Source organism: Neopelma chrysocephalum, unplaced genomic scaffold (genome assembly GCF_003984885.1).
Source record: "Neopelma chrysocephalum unplaced genomic scaffold, ASM398488v2 Primary Assembly neopelma1_97027, whole genome shotgun sequence".
Classification (NCBI taxonomy): Eukaryota; Metazoa; Chordata; class Aves; order Passeriformes; family Pipridae; genus Neopelma; species Neopelma chrysocephalum.
The window spans coordinates 248817-265564 of NW_020925669.1; the positions used below are offsets into that span (position 1 = coordinate 248817).

At 41.4% G+C, this 16748-nt stretch overlaps 1 protein-coding gene and 1 long non-coding RNA gene across 3 annotated transcripts in view; one reads left to right on the forward strand and one right to left on the reverse strand.

The window, feature by feature from the left end:
- Window positions 1-2716, reverse strand: part of PIK3C3 (phosphatidylinositol 3-kinase catalytic subunit type 3) — a 68896-nt gene extending 66180 nt beyond the window's left edge. Inside the window, exons 1-2 of the mRNA XM_027671047.1 lie at window positions 2583-2716; window positions 368-556 (exon numbers count right to left, since the gene is read on the reverse strand). Coding sequence (XP_027526848.1) covers window positions 368-556; window positions 2583-2650 — 257 coding nt within the window. The 5' untranslated portion in view covers window positions 2651-2716. The remainder of the gene's footprint in view (window positions 1-367; window positions 557-2582) is intronic.
- Window positions 2717-2720: 4 nt separating this feature from the next.
- The window catches only part of LOC113961046, a 42224-nt gene continuing 28196 nt past the window's right edge, over window positions 2721-16748 (forward strand). Inside the window, exons 1-5 of one of the 2 annotated variants that reach the window (XR_003532177.1) lie at window positions 2721-2845; window positions 3751-3802; window positions 5297-5468; window positions 12076-12130; window positions 13538-13564. This is a non-coding gene — a long non-coding RNA (uncharacterized LOC113961046). Of the gene's footprint in view, window positions 2846-3540; window positions 3803-5296; window positions 5469-12075; window positions 12131-13537; window positions 13565-16748 lie in introns of those variants that run through there. The other variant, XR_003532176.1, reaches the window with a different exon arrangement.

Sequence of the window (16748 nt, forward strand, 5' to 3'; positions counted from 1 at the left end):
AAGAGACCAAAAGAAAAATAGTCTGGCTTGATGACTAAGTGACAAGGCTGTCAGCAAACAGCATGAAAATGTGCTAGTCCGGGCCTCAGTAGTCACTTAGATAGTAAAACATGCCCAGGTAACAATTTTAAAAACAACAAAGTAACAACAAAAGTAACAATTTTATCACTTACCTATTACATCAAAATATTCATACTGTGCTGTCAGGGTAACACTAACCAATACAGACACTTGAAAAAACATAACTCATTTGAAGAAGACAACAGAAAACAAATCTTTCTGACAGAAATAAAAATCATATATATATATCTACCCATAAAACTTGATGCCCCAGCAACTAAGAGGAAATAAAAGGTAAGTCACTTACTTCCATCTAGTGCTGAAAGCCTTGTAGGAAGTTCTAACTGGAAGAGCAAGAGGCTTCCCCTCTGCAAACACCTGACAAGTTACATACAAGTCAGAGCAGGTATCTTGATACAGTCCTGAGAACTTCAGCATGGGATCTTCTAAGAGAGCTTTGTAACTCTTCTGTTCTCTTTTCCCTTCCAGACTTCCTCTACGGGAGGGACAGAGGAGAAAAAAGAGAAAGAGAAAACATAGATAAACCAGAATTTGTTTTATCCACAGTAGAAATGCTATTGTAGTTCCACATCTCATATTTAGATTACCCAGTACTAAGGCTATTTTCACTTTGCATTACTTGCTGGTAGTGAAATACAGATACCAGAGAGGAACACAACGCATTGTTATCCTGATTTAGAGGTGGGAAGGAAAAGCAGTGCAAGAATTACTTGTTTGCCTTTTCAATTGAGATAACTTCCTCTAGTACAGCCTGCAGATTCTCAAATTAGGAACCTTAAATAGGGCAACAACGAGATGCCATATGCTGCTATTATCAACAAACCAAACTAAACATCAGATTACATGCACTCCAAAATACTGTTTGGAAAAAATTAACCTCCAAACCAGCAGTGGTAAGTAAATCTTAATTTTTAAGATTTTTGAAATGTATGATTGGCTTTGTAAGTCAGTCATCCCTCAAATAAACAACAAAACAAAGTTCAATTAAGAAGACTTCAAAAAAAACTTGGTTAAAGTCTTGCAACATTTTCCACAATGCTACTGCTAAGACAGAATTTCTTAGGCTTCAGCTAGATCATGATGAAAACAATCAAACACATTAAACATCTGACAATGGATGCACATGTTAAAACAAAAAAGGAATTGTTGTGGTGGTGACAGAAAAACACGTAAGATCAACCTTCCAGCAAACAGAAATCTATCTGTGCCATAAAAACACTTCAGAGCAGATGAACAAGTTACTTGCAAGAAACTAGCACTGCACATTCCAGGATGACATACATTCCAATGCAAAAAAAAAAATAAAAAATGCTAATTTAATTTTGTTTGGTGGAATGAAACAGCAAAGAGGACACATGAATCTGACTCGGGTATCACAGTTAGGCTGGGTTGGAAAGGAAATTAAAGATCATCTTGTTCCAAACTCCTGCCATGAGCAGGGACATCTTCCACTACTATCACCTGTTCAGAAGTTAAATAACCCAGAATAACCTTCTCAAAGTTAGTTTGACAGAAAAGTGTAATCTACTTTAATTTATCACCATCAGGTACACTACATTTTAGAGCCAGCTACATCCCTCCTGCACAACTGTAAACATCCCATTGCTGTGATGCAGAAAAGTGACTTAAAAAATGGTAAATACACCAGTGAATGATAATTCCAGCTTCAAAGGAAGTGCTTCCATATGTGCAGCTGGGAACATACTTAGATGCTGCAGCACTTGGACCTTTCACCAAAAAACCTGGCTAAGAGCATCTTGCTTTCACGGGAGAATGGGAAGAAACGGGAAGGGTGTCACCAGTTTGTCTCCTTCCCCTATCACCGAGGATCAAGCTGTGGCACTGCGGTGGCCTTACAGCAGGTGAGAGGAACTTACACCAGAGACAGGGCAAGGCTGTGCACAAAGGCCTGGAGTGACAGGACAAGGGGAAATGGCTTCAAACTGAGAGAGAGAGTAGGTTTAGATGAGATCTTAGGAAAAAATTCTTCCCTGTGAGGGTGGTGAGGCCCTGGCACAGGTTGCCCAGAGAAGCTGTGGCTGCCCCATCCCTGGAAGTGTACAAGGCCAGGTTGGATGGGATCTGGAGCAGCCTGAGATAGTGGAAGGTGTCCCTGCCCATAGCAGCGGGGGGGGAGTGGGACTGGATGAGCTTTGAGGTGCCTTCCAACACAAACCTGCGACTCTATGACACCGGCAGGTGAGAAGTTACCAGACTGCACTGACAACCAATCTTTACCTCAGAGAACCTAAGCACACAGATATCTGAGTTCGCAGCCCTGCTCCAGTCCGGCCCCTCTCCCGCCCCGTCCCGTCTCCTCCCCGGAGAGCGGCATCTGCAGCCCGGGGTGTTGTGAGGGACACGGGGCCGGGCCAGCACCGCCCGTAGCCGGGCACCGCCGGGCTCCGGGGTCAGCGCACCCGTCCAGGGGCGGGCGGCCCAGCCTCCCCCCACGGCGGCAGCGGCCGCTCCCCCGCAGAGCCGCGGCGGCGCTCACTCACATCTTGAGCTGCACGTTGATGTCCAGGTCGCAGCTGTACACATAATAAAGCCTCTCGGTCTCGCCCATGGCCGCCGCTCCCCCTCAGCACCCGCGGGCAGCGCCGCTCCCCGCTCCGAGCATGCGCCGCCTCCGCCATCTTGAGTAAGGGAGGAAGGAGCGGCACCGGCCCTTTACCAAAATGGCCGCCGGGCCGTGGCGCCCCCCCCCCCCCCCGCGCTCCCCCGCGCAACAAGGGGGGGCAGCGCCCAGAGGGGCGGTGAGGTGAGAGCGGGCACGGGGGGTGCGGGAGGGCTCCTGTGCAGCCTGCGGGCGGGGAGGGTTGGAGCGTTTTAGCAGCCTCACAGAATCATAGAATATGCCGGGTTGGACGGGACCCACAAGGATCATGCAGTTTTACTCCTTCCCCTGCACAGGCCACCCCAAGAATCACACCACGTGCCTGATAGCGTTGTCCAAATGCTTCTTGAACTCTGGCAGGCTTGGTGCCATGACCTCTGCACTGGGAGCCTGTTCCTGCACGCACCCACCCTCTCAGTGAAAAACCTTTTCCTGATTCTGAACATGAACCTCTCCCGACTCAGCTTCATGCCGTCCCCTTGAGTCCTGCCTCTGGTGATAAAAGTGAAGGGATCAGTACCTGCCCCTCTGCTTCCCCTCGTGAGGATGTTGAAGATCACAATCAGGTTTCCCCTCAGTCTTCTCCAGGCTGAACAGACCAAATTCCCTCAGCCACTCCTCGCACGGCTTCCCCTCAAGGCTCTTCTCACCGTCCTCGTGGCCTCCTTCAGACAGTCATAGAATGGTTTGGGTTGGAAGGACCTTAAAGCTCATCTCATTCCACCCTCCTGCCACTGGCAGGACACCTTCCACTATCCCAGGTTGCTCCAAGCCCCATCCAACCTGGCCTTAAACACTTTCAGGGATGGGGCAGCCACAGCTTCTCTGAGCAACCTGTGCCAGGGCTTCACCCCCCTCACAGGGAAGATTTTTTCTTTTTCTCCTTCTCTCTAAAAGACACCAAGCAGAAATGACTGTGCCCTTCTGCCACCAGAGGACAGGTTGATCGCTGAATTCATCGTGGTTATTTTGTTATCACCACACCGACTTTGGGACGATTTTTTTCTCATTTTTTAATGTTTTTTTTTTCCTGAAATCTCGTCTGTCAGCAGTAGTAGGTGATCAGCAATCACCACCTAACAGAAAACAACATAGTAAAATGTAAGTACAGAGTGCATCTGCATCTGACACAGGCAACCAGAAACTACCAACTTACATACTGTACTCATATGATTTTAAAAAATCTTTAGTGTTTTGAGTATTAATACAGGTTGTGGGCATCTTTAAGTGACAAAAACATCAATGTTATATACATGTAGTTATTGCTATGCTACACTTATTCTGTCAACATAGGCAAAGCAGCCCACACTGACAAAGAGGAGTTTTCTGGTTTATGTTCCACCACAGCTGCTGAAATTCTCAACACTGATAAACAAAAGTATAGAAAATGCTGTTTTGCTGTAGCTCATTGTACTTAAAGCAGGATTGGTCCTGAGGAAGCATCCAGACGGAGGTGCTCTCTCCCAGCATAGCTCTTACTAAAAACAAAGATAGTTGTCACTTGGGACCACCATGTTCTCTTCCATTTTCACAGCAAGAATGAGTCAATGGGTGGATGTGGAAGGACATGTCAGCTAATCCTCTTCTCTTGCAAACCAGTAGCTCTGAGGGAAGAGGCCAAGGCAGGGGAGGAACGCTTCTTTTCAGGAAAGAAGGACTTTTTCACCTCAAAACTATTTTTTCCCATCAGGTTCTATGACCAGGTGGTCTTTTCTTCCTTTTTTTCTCCAAAACAATTAGGAAACTAGAGAAGACCACAACCCAGAACCATATATCACTAAAATGAAGTCTTTGCTTTCTAGCACTGCCTCACTGGTATGTGTCATGAGACCAAAACGTAACTGAAACATAATTAAATTAACAAATTCCTTTACACATGAAAAGTGACTTTCTATCCAGCTTTTTCTTTCTTAATTTGTCACTTTTTGATCACATTTACAGTTTCAACAGCGCTGGCAGCTGCCATTCATTTATTGCATGCCTCATAATTTTTGTTGATTTCTGTTTGTTTGTTAGTTTCGTTTCTGCCCATTTTTTTACGTAAAATCTCTGCCTTCCATAACAAAAATACATAAGCATATTGTTCTTCCTGGATGTGGAGAAAAAGAAAAACATAAAACTGTAAAAATTTAAAAGACAAGTCAATCTCAATAGTTTTAAAGCTATCTCTGTGTGTACACAAACAGTCGAGTACCATAATATGCGTGTTCCTATTTTGACATTATTTTTTCTCAGGAAAAAATAGATTCTTTTTCAAATAATCGAATTAGTAGTATCAGTTAAACAGTCTTGCAGTCTGTCTCTCCATTACAGACATTTTTAGTTCATTATTGGACTTTTGTTTATTTATCAGAGGAAAAAAAAACTAAAGGAAAAAATTACAGAAGTCATCGTTAAAAAAAGTTTTTGAAATGGTTTATTTCCCAACTTTTTCAGATTCCAGTGTGCCTAACTAGATAGGTAAATTAGGTGAAGCAAAAGAAGGGAAAAATGTTTAGGAAGACATGTTTGACAATAAAATTGAGGAAAGATGCTATTTCAATCAGAAATATCACTTTATACGGCTATATCATATAAATAACCTTACAGTTATAGGTTCTCAGATACTGCCATAGATGCAGATAGAAAGAGTATTTTTCACCTGAAGGATACTGAGGCACTTGGAAAAGGCAGTGATGAACATACTGTACGTGTCTGGGAGTCGTTGCCTACGCTGCTGACACAGATCCTGCCGGAGGTGACGGGTGTCTGAGCAGGAGCAGTGTCTGTAAGTGCCACACTCCTACAGCACAGGGAAGCTGAATGGGGCCCTTTGGTACAGAGCTACTGCCACTTCTGTCTATCCTTCAGGGCACTCAGCATTTATGGCATCGTCTGTACTGATGAAAACAGCCACTGTGGGCTGTTGCCCCTGAGTCAAATAGTTTGTGTGAGTCACACCTGCCCTTTCTTGACTTGGCCCCTGCAGACTGGTCCATCTACATCCCAACTGCAATAATATTTGGTCTGTCTCTTCTCTAAGCTTCAGTGACCACTCCTGTGCCCAAAAGACATGATTGCTTATATGTGTGTTTTCCAGCTTAAAGTGGTTGATGTAGTATCAGACATTGTGTGAGGGCCTAGCACAGGTTGCCCAGAGAAGTTGTGGATGCCCCATCCTTGAAAGTATTCAAGGCCAGTCTGGATGTGGTTTGGAGCAACCTGTTTTAGTGGAAGGTCCTGTCCATGGCAGGGTGTTAGAACAAGGTGACCTTTAACATCCCTACCAACCCAAACCATTCTGTGATTCTATGATTTTATGATACAAGGGTTGTTTGGCTGCCTGCAGAAAGTTCTTTATAGCATCGTATCTAGGGCTTGGCATGAGGGCACTTTGTGGTGTTTGAGTGTTTCTGTTTCTGGCCCACTGAAGTAGGGGAGAATTATTCCGACTGTTGGGTGTCAAACAAGGCGCATCAGTTCTCCTGTTGCTGATCTGTAGCACTTCCATAAGCAAACTCTCCTGGAAACTCTACTTGGGTTTCTTCTATAAGGAGATTAATTGTTATATTCCAGAAGGAAGTCGGGGAGTGAACTACCACGAACGCTGTAGAGGCAACTGCATACATGTGATAGCAAGAACAAGTTCTGGAAGTGAACCAGAGTGTCAAGAGTGCTGATGCTCCAAGTGCATTTTGAAGCAAATTCTGACCTTTGTCATGCGAACAGAAGAAGGGGCATCTGTCCCTTCTGTACTTTGGGTGAAATTGAAAGCAATGTGAGAGACTAATAGACCTTGGTCACCTGCTTATGGTCCAGGACCCCATTTCAAAGAGTTCTGTGTCCCAGCAGGGCCATAGAAATCAGTCTCATGCTCCGCCCCAGCCCTAGCTGGTTCAGTATGGACTCCACTGAGCCAATTCCCACTCCTGGAATAATGACCCATCCCCATGGAGATCCCTGATGCCCAGGTCTGTACCTGACCTGGCTGCCCCACAAGTCTTCCCTGCTTTCTGGCAGTGGGACAGGCTCTGGCTTTCTGCCACAGCACAGCCCAGCCACATGTTCCTGTAGTGACCTAACATTTACCTGATCTTGAAACACCAATTTAACTCAACACATGTGAGCGTTTACATTGTCTTTAAGAGCAAAGTATACAAAGAGGAATCTATTTTTTTCTTATGAAGACTATCAGTAACTGCTTAGCTACACCTAGATTTAGTTATTTGCTAATATCGTGCCGTTCTTGTCATTGGAAAACATATGACAAGCAGGAGATTGACATTTTTCATTCCTTTGCTCATGCGTTAAAATCTCCCCCATCCCTTTCTGGTTTTCAGTCTGATAGTTTGTCAGGTCCCAGAAGTCTGGTGAGGTGAAGCATCGAGAAAACAGTGGGAGCAATAGAGAGGTCTGCTACTGACACGATTCTCTTTGGAGGGAATGGAGCTATTTTTCTTGTTTTGAAGCAAAACTATCAGTTGCAGTTCATATTCGATTGATAGCCACAGAGAAATATGTAACCTCTCAATCCTACCAAGAACTATATACCATTTTCCAGAGGACAACATTGATTCCTCGTACACCATCTATTTTCTGCCAGTGGGACTACCACGATACTGAAGAGGACTGATCAGTTCAGATGTTCAGCCAGGGCCCACATTCTTGGTAAAGATTTTCAGCCAAGTTGCTCTGTTGTCAGACTTGTTTTGTCTTTTCTGAGTGTGGACATCTGTCCACTAAAAACTGGACTGAGACAACTAGGAACTATACATAACCCTTAGTACATCTGTCAGATGATAATGACTTTCGGTCACTAATGAACTGGAACAAAACTGACTTGGCAACTGCCTTTTTCCCTCTAGTAATATCCTGAGAAAGACTTTACATGCTGGATGTACAGCGGAGAGAGTTTCTGCTATTTGGATACCACTGCGATGGCCAGGTTTTCAGAACCGCAGTGGAGAGGTGTTTAACTCGTGGTTATTGTATTTCCTTTAAAAATGAATAAGAATGGAGTTTTAGAAAAGGACGCACCTTTCCGTTCCTCAAATGTATGTTTTATATTTATTTATAAGGGCATTAAAAGGTCACTGATTCTTATACTGTAGATACTGAATGATATTAAGTGTCCACAAAAAACAGTTATTTGGAGTTAAATTCAAAACTTGTAGTATCATTTGGATCTAAAAACTGATTGTTCTCACAGTTCTAGCCTTGGAACAAAGTTGTCCTTGTAATGTGCTGATTAGAAACCACCTTCTTTATTTTGACACAACCACAAGAGTCTCTCTTTGCTCCTGGGGCATTTGTCATGCCAGTCAGTCAGCCCCTCCCTTAGTTGCCACTGATAGAATTTAAAAATCACAGAATCTTTTAGGTTGGAAAAGAACTTTTTAAGATTCTCAAGTCCAACCCTTCCCCCAGCACTGCCAAGCCCTCCACTAACCCATGTCCCCAAGTACCACATCTACATGTCTTTAAAATCTCTCCAGGAATAATGATATGGTGGATAAGATGGTCATTCTGGTTGGCCATACAACTCAGAGTTCTCCATGGAACAGGTAGACATGAACAGGTGTATTATTAAAGAAATTCTTAATAATATTGAAGTATTTGTTCTAATCCATTAAAACAAGGTATGATTTTACCTTTTTGTGCTCAGTACACTCAGGTTTCATCCCATCAGCTAAATACGAAGCACTGGACTTCTTGCAATGTTTAATTTACATTGAAATGACAACAAAGCTGTGGACTTCCCTTTTGTTATAGAATCAGCCTCTGCAATAACCCCCTTTGGAGGAGTCCCTGAACTCATTCAACTCTATATAACTTGAACTCAATAAAGTTGCACTAGGGAAGAGTTTGGCCCATTAACTTTAGTTTTCTAATGCTGTTTAGTCAATAAGCCATATAATTCCCAAAACAAAGAAGGAGAAGGAATAATAATAATAATAGGAAACACGAAATGTCAACACAGCCTGTTCAGAAGGGAAAAAAAACCCTAAACCAAAATAAGGTCATCACTTAGGGAAAATCAGTGTAACTCCAGTGAAATCAAGTAAATTATGTTGGATTACCCCAGATGAAGAGCTGGTATGTAATTTTATTTTTTTCAGTTCTTTCTTTCCCTCCCCCCATCGTAAAATTTGTTTAAAAAAAAAAACCCTGGTCTGCCAGATTTTGCAAGTTCAGTAGTCTATTAACTGAGTAAGTAAAGATATTATGAAAGCAATAAGTGCTGAAACATCACACATGCAGTACATATCTCCATCCAGTCCAATTTTATGCCTAAGGAGACTGGCAGAGTTCCTGCTGCGATTCAAATCTTATGTCAAATTTATAAACTTGTTTGCTCCATTCTCCTCTCCTATCCCTGTGCCCCATCAATCAGAGCTCATACCTGCACAAAAGGCCGATCCATCATTAAGGAGGCAGGTTGCAGCCAAATGTAAATTTGCACTTAAAAAAAAAAAAAAAGAAAAAGAAGGAGTAATACTCAAGCTGCAGGGCAGGGTCACCCTCTGACCTTAGGCAATCTGCCTCTCAATCTGCAGAACACAGGCTAAAATAATGTGTCCGTGGAACAAGCAGTAAACTTTCCTGCTTCTGCCTTTTTGAAGATTCTTGGAGTTGCTGCGTCTGCCGGCTGACACTCTGTCTGACTTTTAAAATATGAAAATCTCCTCCATATGCATTGAGCTCAGTTTTCTGCTTAGCATTTCAAGAGCCCTAAGGACCTTCAGGGAAAAAAAAAACCATATTCTGAATTTTCAATTTTGATGACAATTTGCTTTCCCTACAGGATGTGCAGAAACACCTTGAAAAACTTGTCAGCTGCACTAAAGGAAATGTTCCTTGCCATGGGAATGAGGGCACATCACTTTCAACTAACTTAGGGAAAACAAGTTTGACTCTGCACCCCATGCTTCTGCAAAGTAGCTGAACATCTCTTTTAGGTTGTTCTAAATAAGAAGCAACAATAATAACAACTTAAAGAAAATAACAAACATAAAAAGCACGAACATAAGTTTTGACTGTACGGGAAAGACAAAATTTAGTCCATCCGTCCATCCATCCATCCCTCCATCCATCCATCCATCCCTCCATCCATCCGGTTACGGAACACTCTATTTTCATAGCTTCTAAATCCAAATAAGGATTCAGACCATAAAAAAAAAGATTGTTAATTTCTTTAAAATTAAATTGTTATGTTGGGATACATAATTTTACCTTGTCTGGACTGGCTTCCCCTTGCATTAGAGTCAAAGTAAGGCAACGGTAACATTCGAGAGCAATATAATCACACCCACCTTCAATAACTGTGCAGGGTGTACCACCACTTGCAGTCCTGTTTTTCTCAAAGAATTGACCTACATAACCTACTGGTATTAAGCCCTGTTTCTATAAGCTAATTTTAAATGGGGTGAATCCCCTCCCTTAGCTGAGATAAATGCATTTTCTCTGTAACCTCCAGATCCCTGAAGGGCACACTGGAAGTGTTAATTCTCTAAGCATCAGACACATCCAAATTTTTCAAGATGTGTTGAATTTTGTATCTTCTGTACCACAGATGAGAGATGATGGAGTACAGGTAATATAAAGTTCAGTGTTTCCTGGTCCAACTGAGATTAAGGACAAAACCCATAATTGACCCAAAAGGGTTCAGGTGCAAGTTATAGGCATTCTTATTCAGAAAACACAGAGGTTACAGAATTCCAGATGAAATCACTGGATTTCAGTAGTCTGGATGCTCAGTGTTCAGCCTTGATTAGCTCGCTCCTGACAGATGAACCACAAACCAGGAACGGGTGATAAGCCTTGATTTCAGGGCTTGTGTTCCATCCATTAGACAGAACTTATCTTTAATGTTAAATTCCTGGTTTTAGAGACTGGACTGATGGCAGTTGTTTGTCTTGTTTTGGGGTTTTATTTTTGTTTTTCGGGTTTTTTTACATTACCAGTATTTCCATGTTCTACATGGACTACACAGAATTGTTTGAATTCTAACATCATTTAGTATTTCTGCTGCTAATCCTAGTTTAGCCATGACACAGACAAATCTGGTATTAAGCAAAGAAGTTGTTGCATAAACACGGTAAATGCTGCCTCTTTTCCTTTTAGTGGACTTAGAAATTCACACCAGAGCAGTCAGTTAGAATATGCAATTTATACTGCAGACTATTTAAATGTTTTAAAATGGAAGTGTTCATTACAAAGGCCTTTGCTAACCTTTTATGCAGCGTGAGATGCAAATAAAGCAGTGGCTGATAAAGGGAGACATGTAAATGAATATGTATGTTCGCATAAGCTGTATTTCTTTGCTGTTGTGGAACAAATTCTCTTAGTTCCATTTAAGCATCCGCTGTTGATTTCAGTGTAGTTATGAACACGCAGCTGAGGCCAGGATAAATCCATCCATCCACCTATTGACTGATCAAACCGTATTTTTGATTATGGATCCCATTTCCATGTAGAAGTGAAGCAGGCCTTGTTCTCGAGGGCAGGCTCTGCAGCATCACCACTGCAGCACTGTGGCAAGATTTTTTGGGCATACACCTCACTCCAGTGGGTGCTCATGTTGGGCACAAAGGGAAAGGAGTCCCACGTGCCTCTGCAAAATCCCAAGGACCAGTTAGGCACCAGTGTTTATGAATTCGTTATTTCCTTTTAAAAAGCATTTAATAAATAGTAGTGCTATGCTTTAAAAAAGCAAGTTGAAAATTCGTAATCAATTTTGTCATTCTTGCTTTTCTTTCTTATTGGTAGGAAAAAATTACTCACTTTTCTCCCACCCTCTGATAAGACTAGGCTTTTGCACTCTATTAACCCCAGGGGCTAAAAGATAGACTGTTTTCTAACAGGTGAATTAGTGCTAGATAGCATTACCACAAATGCCAAGTCATTAAACATGTAATTGGATTTTTTTTTTTTTTGCTATCTTAACTTTTCTACATTATAAAGGATCTTTACAAATTAATGACAGAATATGAAGCTGCCCTGAGAGCTATTTGCCCATTAAAAACAGGCATGAAAAACTCCTATCCCCATCACATGGAGAACTATCCCACCAATTTCCAATTACTTCTGCCACTGACAGTTCACTGGACTGTTAAGTTATATTCTGCACCATGCTGCTTAATGTGGTTAAGTCAGGCAGGTATTTGCTGCTTTTCTTTTTTTCTTTATTCTTATTTCTATTTTTTTCCCCTGATTGTGAAGCAATTAAGCTATGTCATTAATGAAAAAGCAGAATTTTAGTACTATAAAGGCACAGTTAATTTAAAGATTGATCCCTGGCAATAACTGAATAAATCCTCACAGCATCATGGTCCAAAGATGTTTCTGGAAGTTTATTCAGGACCTCCAGTAAAAGCCTCCTATGTCATTCACAGATATTCCAAGGCAAGAAGCCTTAGTAAGAAGCTAAAGAACTTGCTTCTGTGTCAGGTAATGACAACGATAATATTAATGTTAATGGTAATAAGAAGGAGAAGGATACACTGTGGATTTTTTTTTTCCATTCGATGAAAACTTTGAACTGAAAATGCAGTAAAAGATTGAAAAATATCACTTTATGTCAAGAGCTGAAAACAAACAAACAAACAAAAAAATCTAAGGCTTTAGAAGATTTGTGACGTGGAAATCTAAGTGACAATATGTGTTAGCTTTGTTGTTAGGTGATCAAGTCTTTAAGCAGAGGTATTAGAGGTATCACTGGGAACTGAAAGGCATTTGCTCTCTGTAGGTTGGTGATTAACACACAATTAAGAAAACTGTTATATTCAATTTCTGTGAGCTAAGTGGGAATATTTATTAAATAAAAAGTAGTCCATCTCAGCATGGTCAAGGGTGAAATAGCCACAATGTAAATGGACTTTATAAAAATATTGTGTGGGATGTGGATCTTTCCTTCTGGTTGCTGATAAAATCCCTTTTCAACCAATTCTGTGGTATCATCCATAAGCTTTGGATGAATTTTAACTCAGCCATTTCTGATGTAAATAGATCATCAGCTATCATTGAGGAAGGAGGAAAAACCTGGGCTTTATAGAAGTTGTGTGATGTCTGCAAATCATTAAAGTGATGCAACTAAATGAAAGACAAGTACAGAAATTTTCTGTCAGGATCTTGCAGGCACTAATGGCCACAAAAAGAGAAATCCAAAATGGAGTGTCTACAGAGAAGGACTGCTAAAATTATCAAGGGAATATAGAACCTATTTTATATGGACAGATTGAAAGAGACTGGACTTTTAAAGCAAAAAGGGCAGTGTCAAGGCAGAAAAATAATATTATTACTGTATAATTACCTCTCCTTGTATGAACAAATGATACTCAAGTTAAAGAAAAACAGTGAGAAATACAGATAGGTGCAGATAAATTGCACATCTGGGTGGAGCTGTACTCTGGACACAGAGGGTTGTAAGCATTCACATGCCACTTTGAAGCATCCTCTTTGAACATCACTGTGTTCTGGCGTATCTCCTTTGTCACGTATACTCCACGTGTATTTTTCAGTACATCCTATTAGGTGTCATTTTTATAATTCCAAACTCCAGTAAGTCTCTCAAGCAGATTCATGCTGGGATATTGCTGGATAAGGTGATGTTTGTACTGGAAACAGCAACTCAAGCCATACTGGCCAGATTTACAGGATGTTCCATTTGCCAGACTTTTTTCCATCTTCAACTCTCTCACTGTAGTTTGGTTTGATATTTTCAAAATTTGCCTTGGCTGTCTGAATCTGAGGATTTAATTTGGCTTACCCAACTAAACAGAAAAAATAACCAATACATTTTCTTCCCTTGCTGCTTTTCCCTTCCTTGTATGCTGTTCCCACTCCTTTGGTTTCAAGGATCTGCAGCCAGAGGTTTGAGTTCAGGTATTCCTTCATTTTTTAATCTTGTGATTATTTACACTAGTGTGATTACACTGTGGAATATATTACTAAACCAAGAGGAGATGATTTAACAACCCTTTTCAGGGTTTGGTATGATTTACCAAGGCTAATCATTTCAGAGATGAAATGAAGAATTACTGTTTTAAATGCCCATGCTCCGTTCAAGCACTCCATTGCTACTCTGCAGAGCTGTATACAAATAATGTAATTTAATAATGAGTGGAAAACATCCTGCTCCAACCTGTGAATTAGTAGCTGAAATTTACTCTTGAGCAGACAGCCAGCGCCTGGGCCGGTTCACACCTGGTATCACTTCAGGGCTTTTGTGAAACTCAGGCAGGCCGCAGGCTTTGTGCTGGGGTTTTGAGCAAAGCTATTTTCACTCTGCAATGAGCAAGTGCAGTCATATGTTTCAATAAGGGACTTATCTGTTAGCATGTGAAAATGTTACTGCTAATTTTACACCTTGAAAACAAATCAGAGTTTCACAGTTTGAAAGCAGAAACCAACCAGCTATAAACCGTCAGATTGACTGTGATCTCAGAATTGAATAGGTCTATTTGTTCTAACAAACAGTTAGGCCATTAAATTGCAAAGCCTTCCAGTGTTTGTCCAGGTAAATAAGGACACATCCAAATTGATTATCTGTTGTTCAGAGGTAATGATACGTAATAAACTATTCACTCTGGGTAACGTAACAGAAATGTGCTGTAGCCCACGGATGTGCCATATCTTCCTGTGTAAGAGCAGAATCTCCCCACTAGTTTAGCTTAATGTCTCCACATCCCACCTTCCTGCCCCCCAACCCTGCGAGCAAAATACATTTGCCTGATAAAACAAACATGTACGTTTTTCTTGCTTAATGAACGTATGTGGTGCTGCTGCTTCTGCTGATGGGGATTCCTCAGAAATCTGCTTGAGGGTACATCTGCAACTCACAGAAAAAGACTTCAGGGACATTAAGTTTGATCCTATTCTTTTCAGTGTCATTATACTCATTTGAAAAAAGAATATCTGTCATCACAGACATCAGATCCACTGGCTGCCCAGCAATAAATCTTGTGCTCATGTCAAAATGTCTCCAGCGGAATTTCTAGGATGAAAATTCACAGCTCAACATTAGGCAGCAATTTATGATATATGATACAAGCAGCATGAGTAGTATTCTTACAGGAGAAGGGGGGAATCTCTAAATTTTTTCGAATGGAAAGTAGTTAAATGATGCTTTTCTCAGGAACTTTACTGACTTTTTAGACTGTCATAATAAGAATTCTTCTCATGCACATATTCCTGATATCTCTAGAGTTAGATTATGGCTACACACAGATTTGGCTGGAAATCTCCTGTGTGGAGGAGAGGAAATAAGCAGCTGAGACTGAGAACCAGGAACAGAAACATTTTCCATCAGCAGCAGGACCTTCTTTATGGGATCCTGCTCCATCACTTGTGACAAACACCAAATTGAATGTTTGTGGGGACAAACTCAGAGAGGGTAATAACCCGTGCTGAGGCAGTGTGAGAATGATAAATGTTTTATTGTCTTTATTTTTCTCACATCACTTGCCAGTTAGACTTACAAGGTGAAATTAGTAACCTTCTGTGGTGGAATTTGTCTTGCCAAATTTTAGCTGACTGAAGTATTGAGTGGGATACTGTGTGTAAGTAAAACACTTGAATTTAGACACCTAGGGATGTTTATGCCCAGGCTGGTGTTCAGGCTGTCCTTGTGGCCGCTAAGGAGCCAGTGAGGGCTGCTGGAGGCTCCTGGGGAGTTACTGGGGCAGTCCTGGAGCCTTCAGTTGGGTGAACAGCATCATCCCCTCACTCCATGTGCTGCCCTGACAGCTCTGCCCTGCACATAAAGCCTGAGCACGCCAGGACTCAACTCATTGTACCTGATTTTGGGCACTTTGAGCTGCTGTTGTTCCCTCCAGCCCCGGTCAGGCAGAGCAGGGGTCTCCTGAGGGCTCTTTCATAAGGAGTGTGACCAATGCTGGACATCGACGGCAAGGAACTGAATCATGGTCCAGGGACCCCATCTGACCTGCATCAATGAGCAACCTTCATGATCAGGGGAGAGGACAGGTGCCTTAAGCAACATTTTCATGTAACCTGTCATAAACACCTATTTTAGAAGGAGTTAAAATCTAATTTCTTCCAAACAATTGTTTGAAGGGGACTGACATTCAGAGCCTTGTGCTGGAAGAGAATCACATAGATTTGGTGGAGAAGAGGAGGTCCCCTCTCCCTGTTCATGGTGTAACTTTGCTGATATCGGTCGAGCAACACCATGGGTACATTTAACCAATGTCCACTGAAATAGAAAGCAGGATAACTAATCGAACAAGCAAACCAGGCTTATCTCTCAGTGATCACAAAACAGATGGCAGGCAATATGGAAAGGGGAACACACAAAGAGAGATATTAATTTAAGACAGGCAGATAGATGGAGCAATACTTTCAAAAGTAATAAATGGCTCAAATTGAAGGCCAATTCTCAAATGCATATTCGGAGACATATGGGTTGAGGTCTCAATGGAAAAACAATTACCTATATTTAAAAAAAAAATAAGGTAATGCAGGATCATGGATTGACATTTATCTTCTCTATGTAAAAGAAAAAAGACACAGCTACATTTTTCTTGAGCCCTTTTTTCTCTGAAGTTGCTCGCAGTGGGACTGAGACAAGGTGGGTAAAAAGACATGAAGATTTTACGTTCTTTTAAAAAAGGGGAGGAATATTAAGTGGAAGAGTGTCGCTTTTTATTTCATTTCAGAAAATGCTAGTTCAGCTCTAAAAGATACAGAAATCTGAATCCGAAGATCCTCCAACAACAGAAATGCAAATATATTTGTAACCACTAGATGGTACTTAAAGAACAGGGTTGAAATCAGCTGCTCTGCTGTGAGATGTGTAGTGAGGATACCTGTGTCAGAGGCTTAGCAAAGTCGAGGCTGATTTTATTTTCTCCATATCCAGTAGGAAGGGGGAAAAAGAAATTAAAAAAAATACATATAAAAAAGAAAAAAGAAAAACAAAAAGAAACTAAATCTCTTCTGTGCCTCTTTTGACTTAAAAAGAAAAATAGACATGGCAAAAGTGTTCCTGATTAGATTGGTACAAAAAGATGATGCATTCTTTCTGGATGAATCAGGAGATATGAGG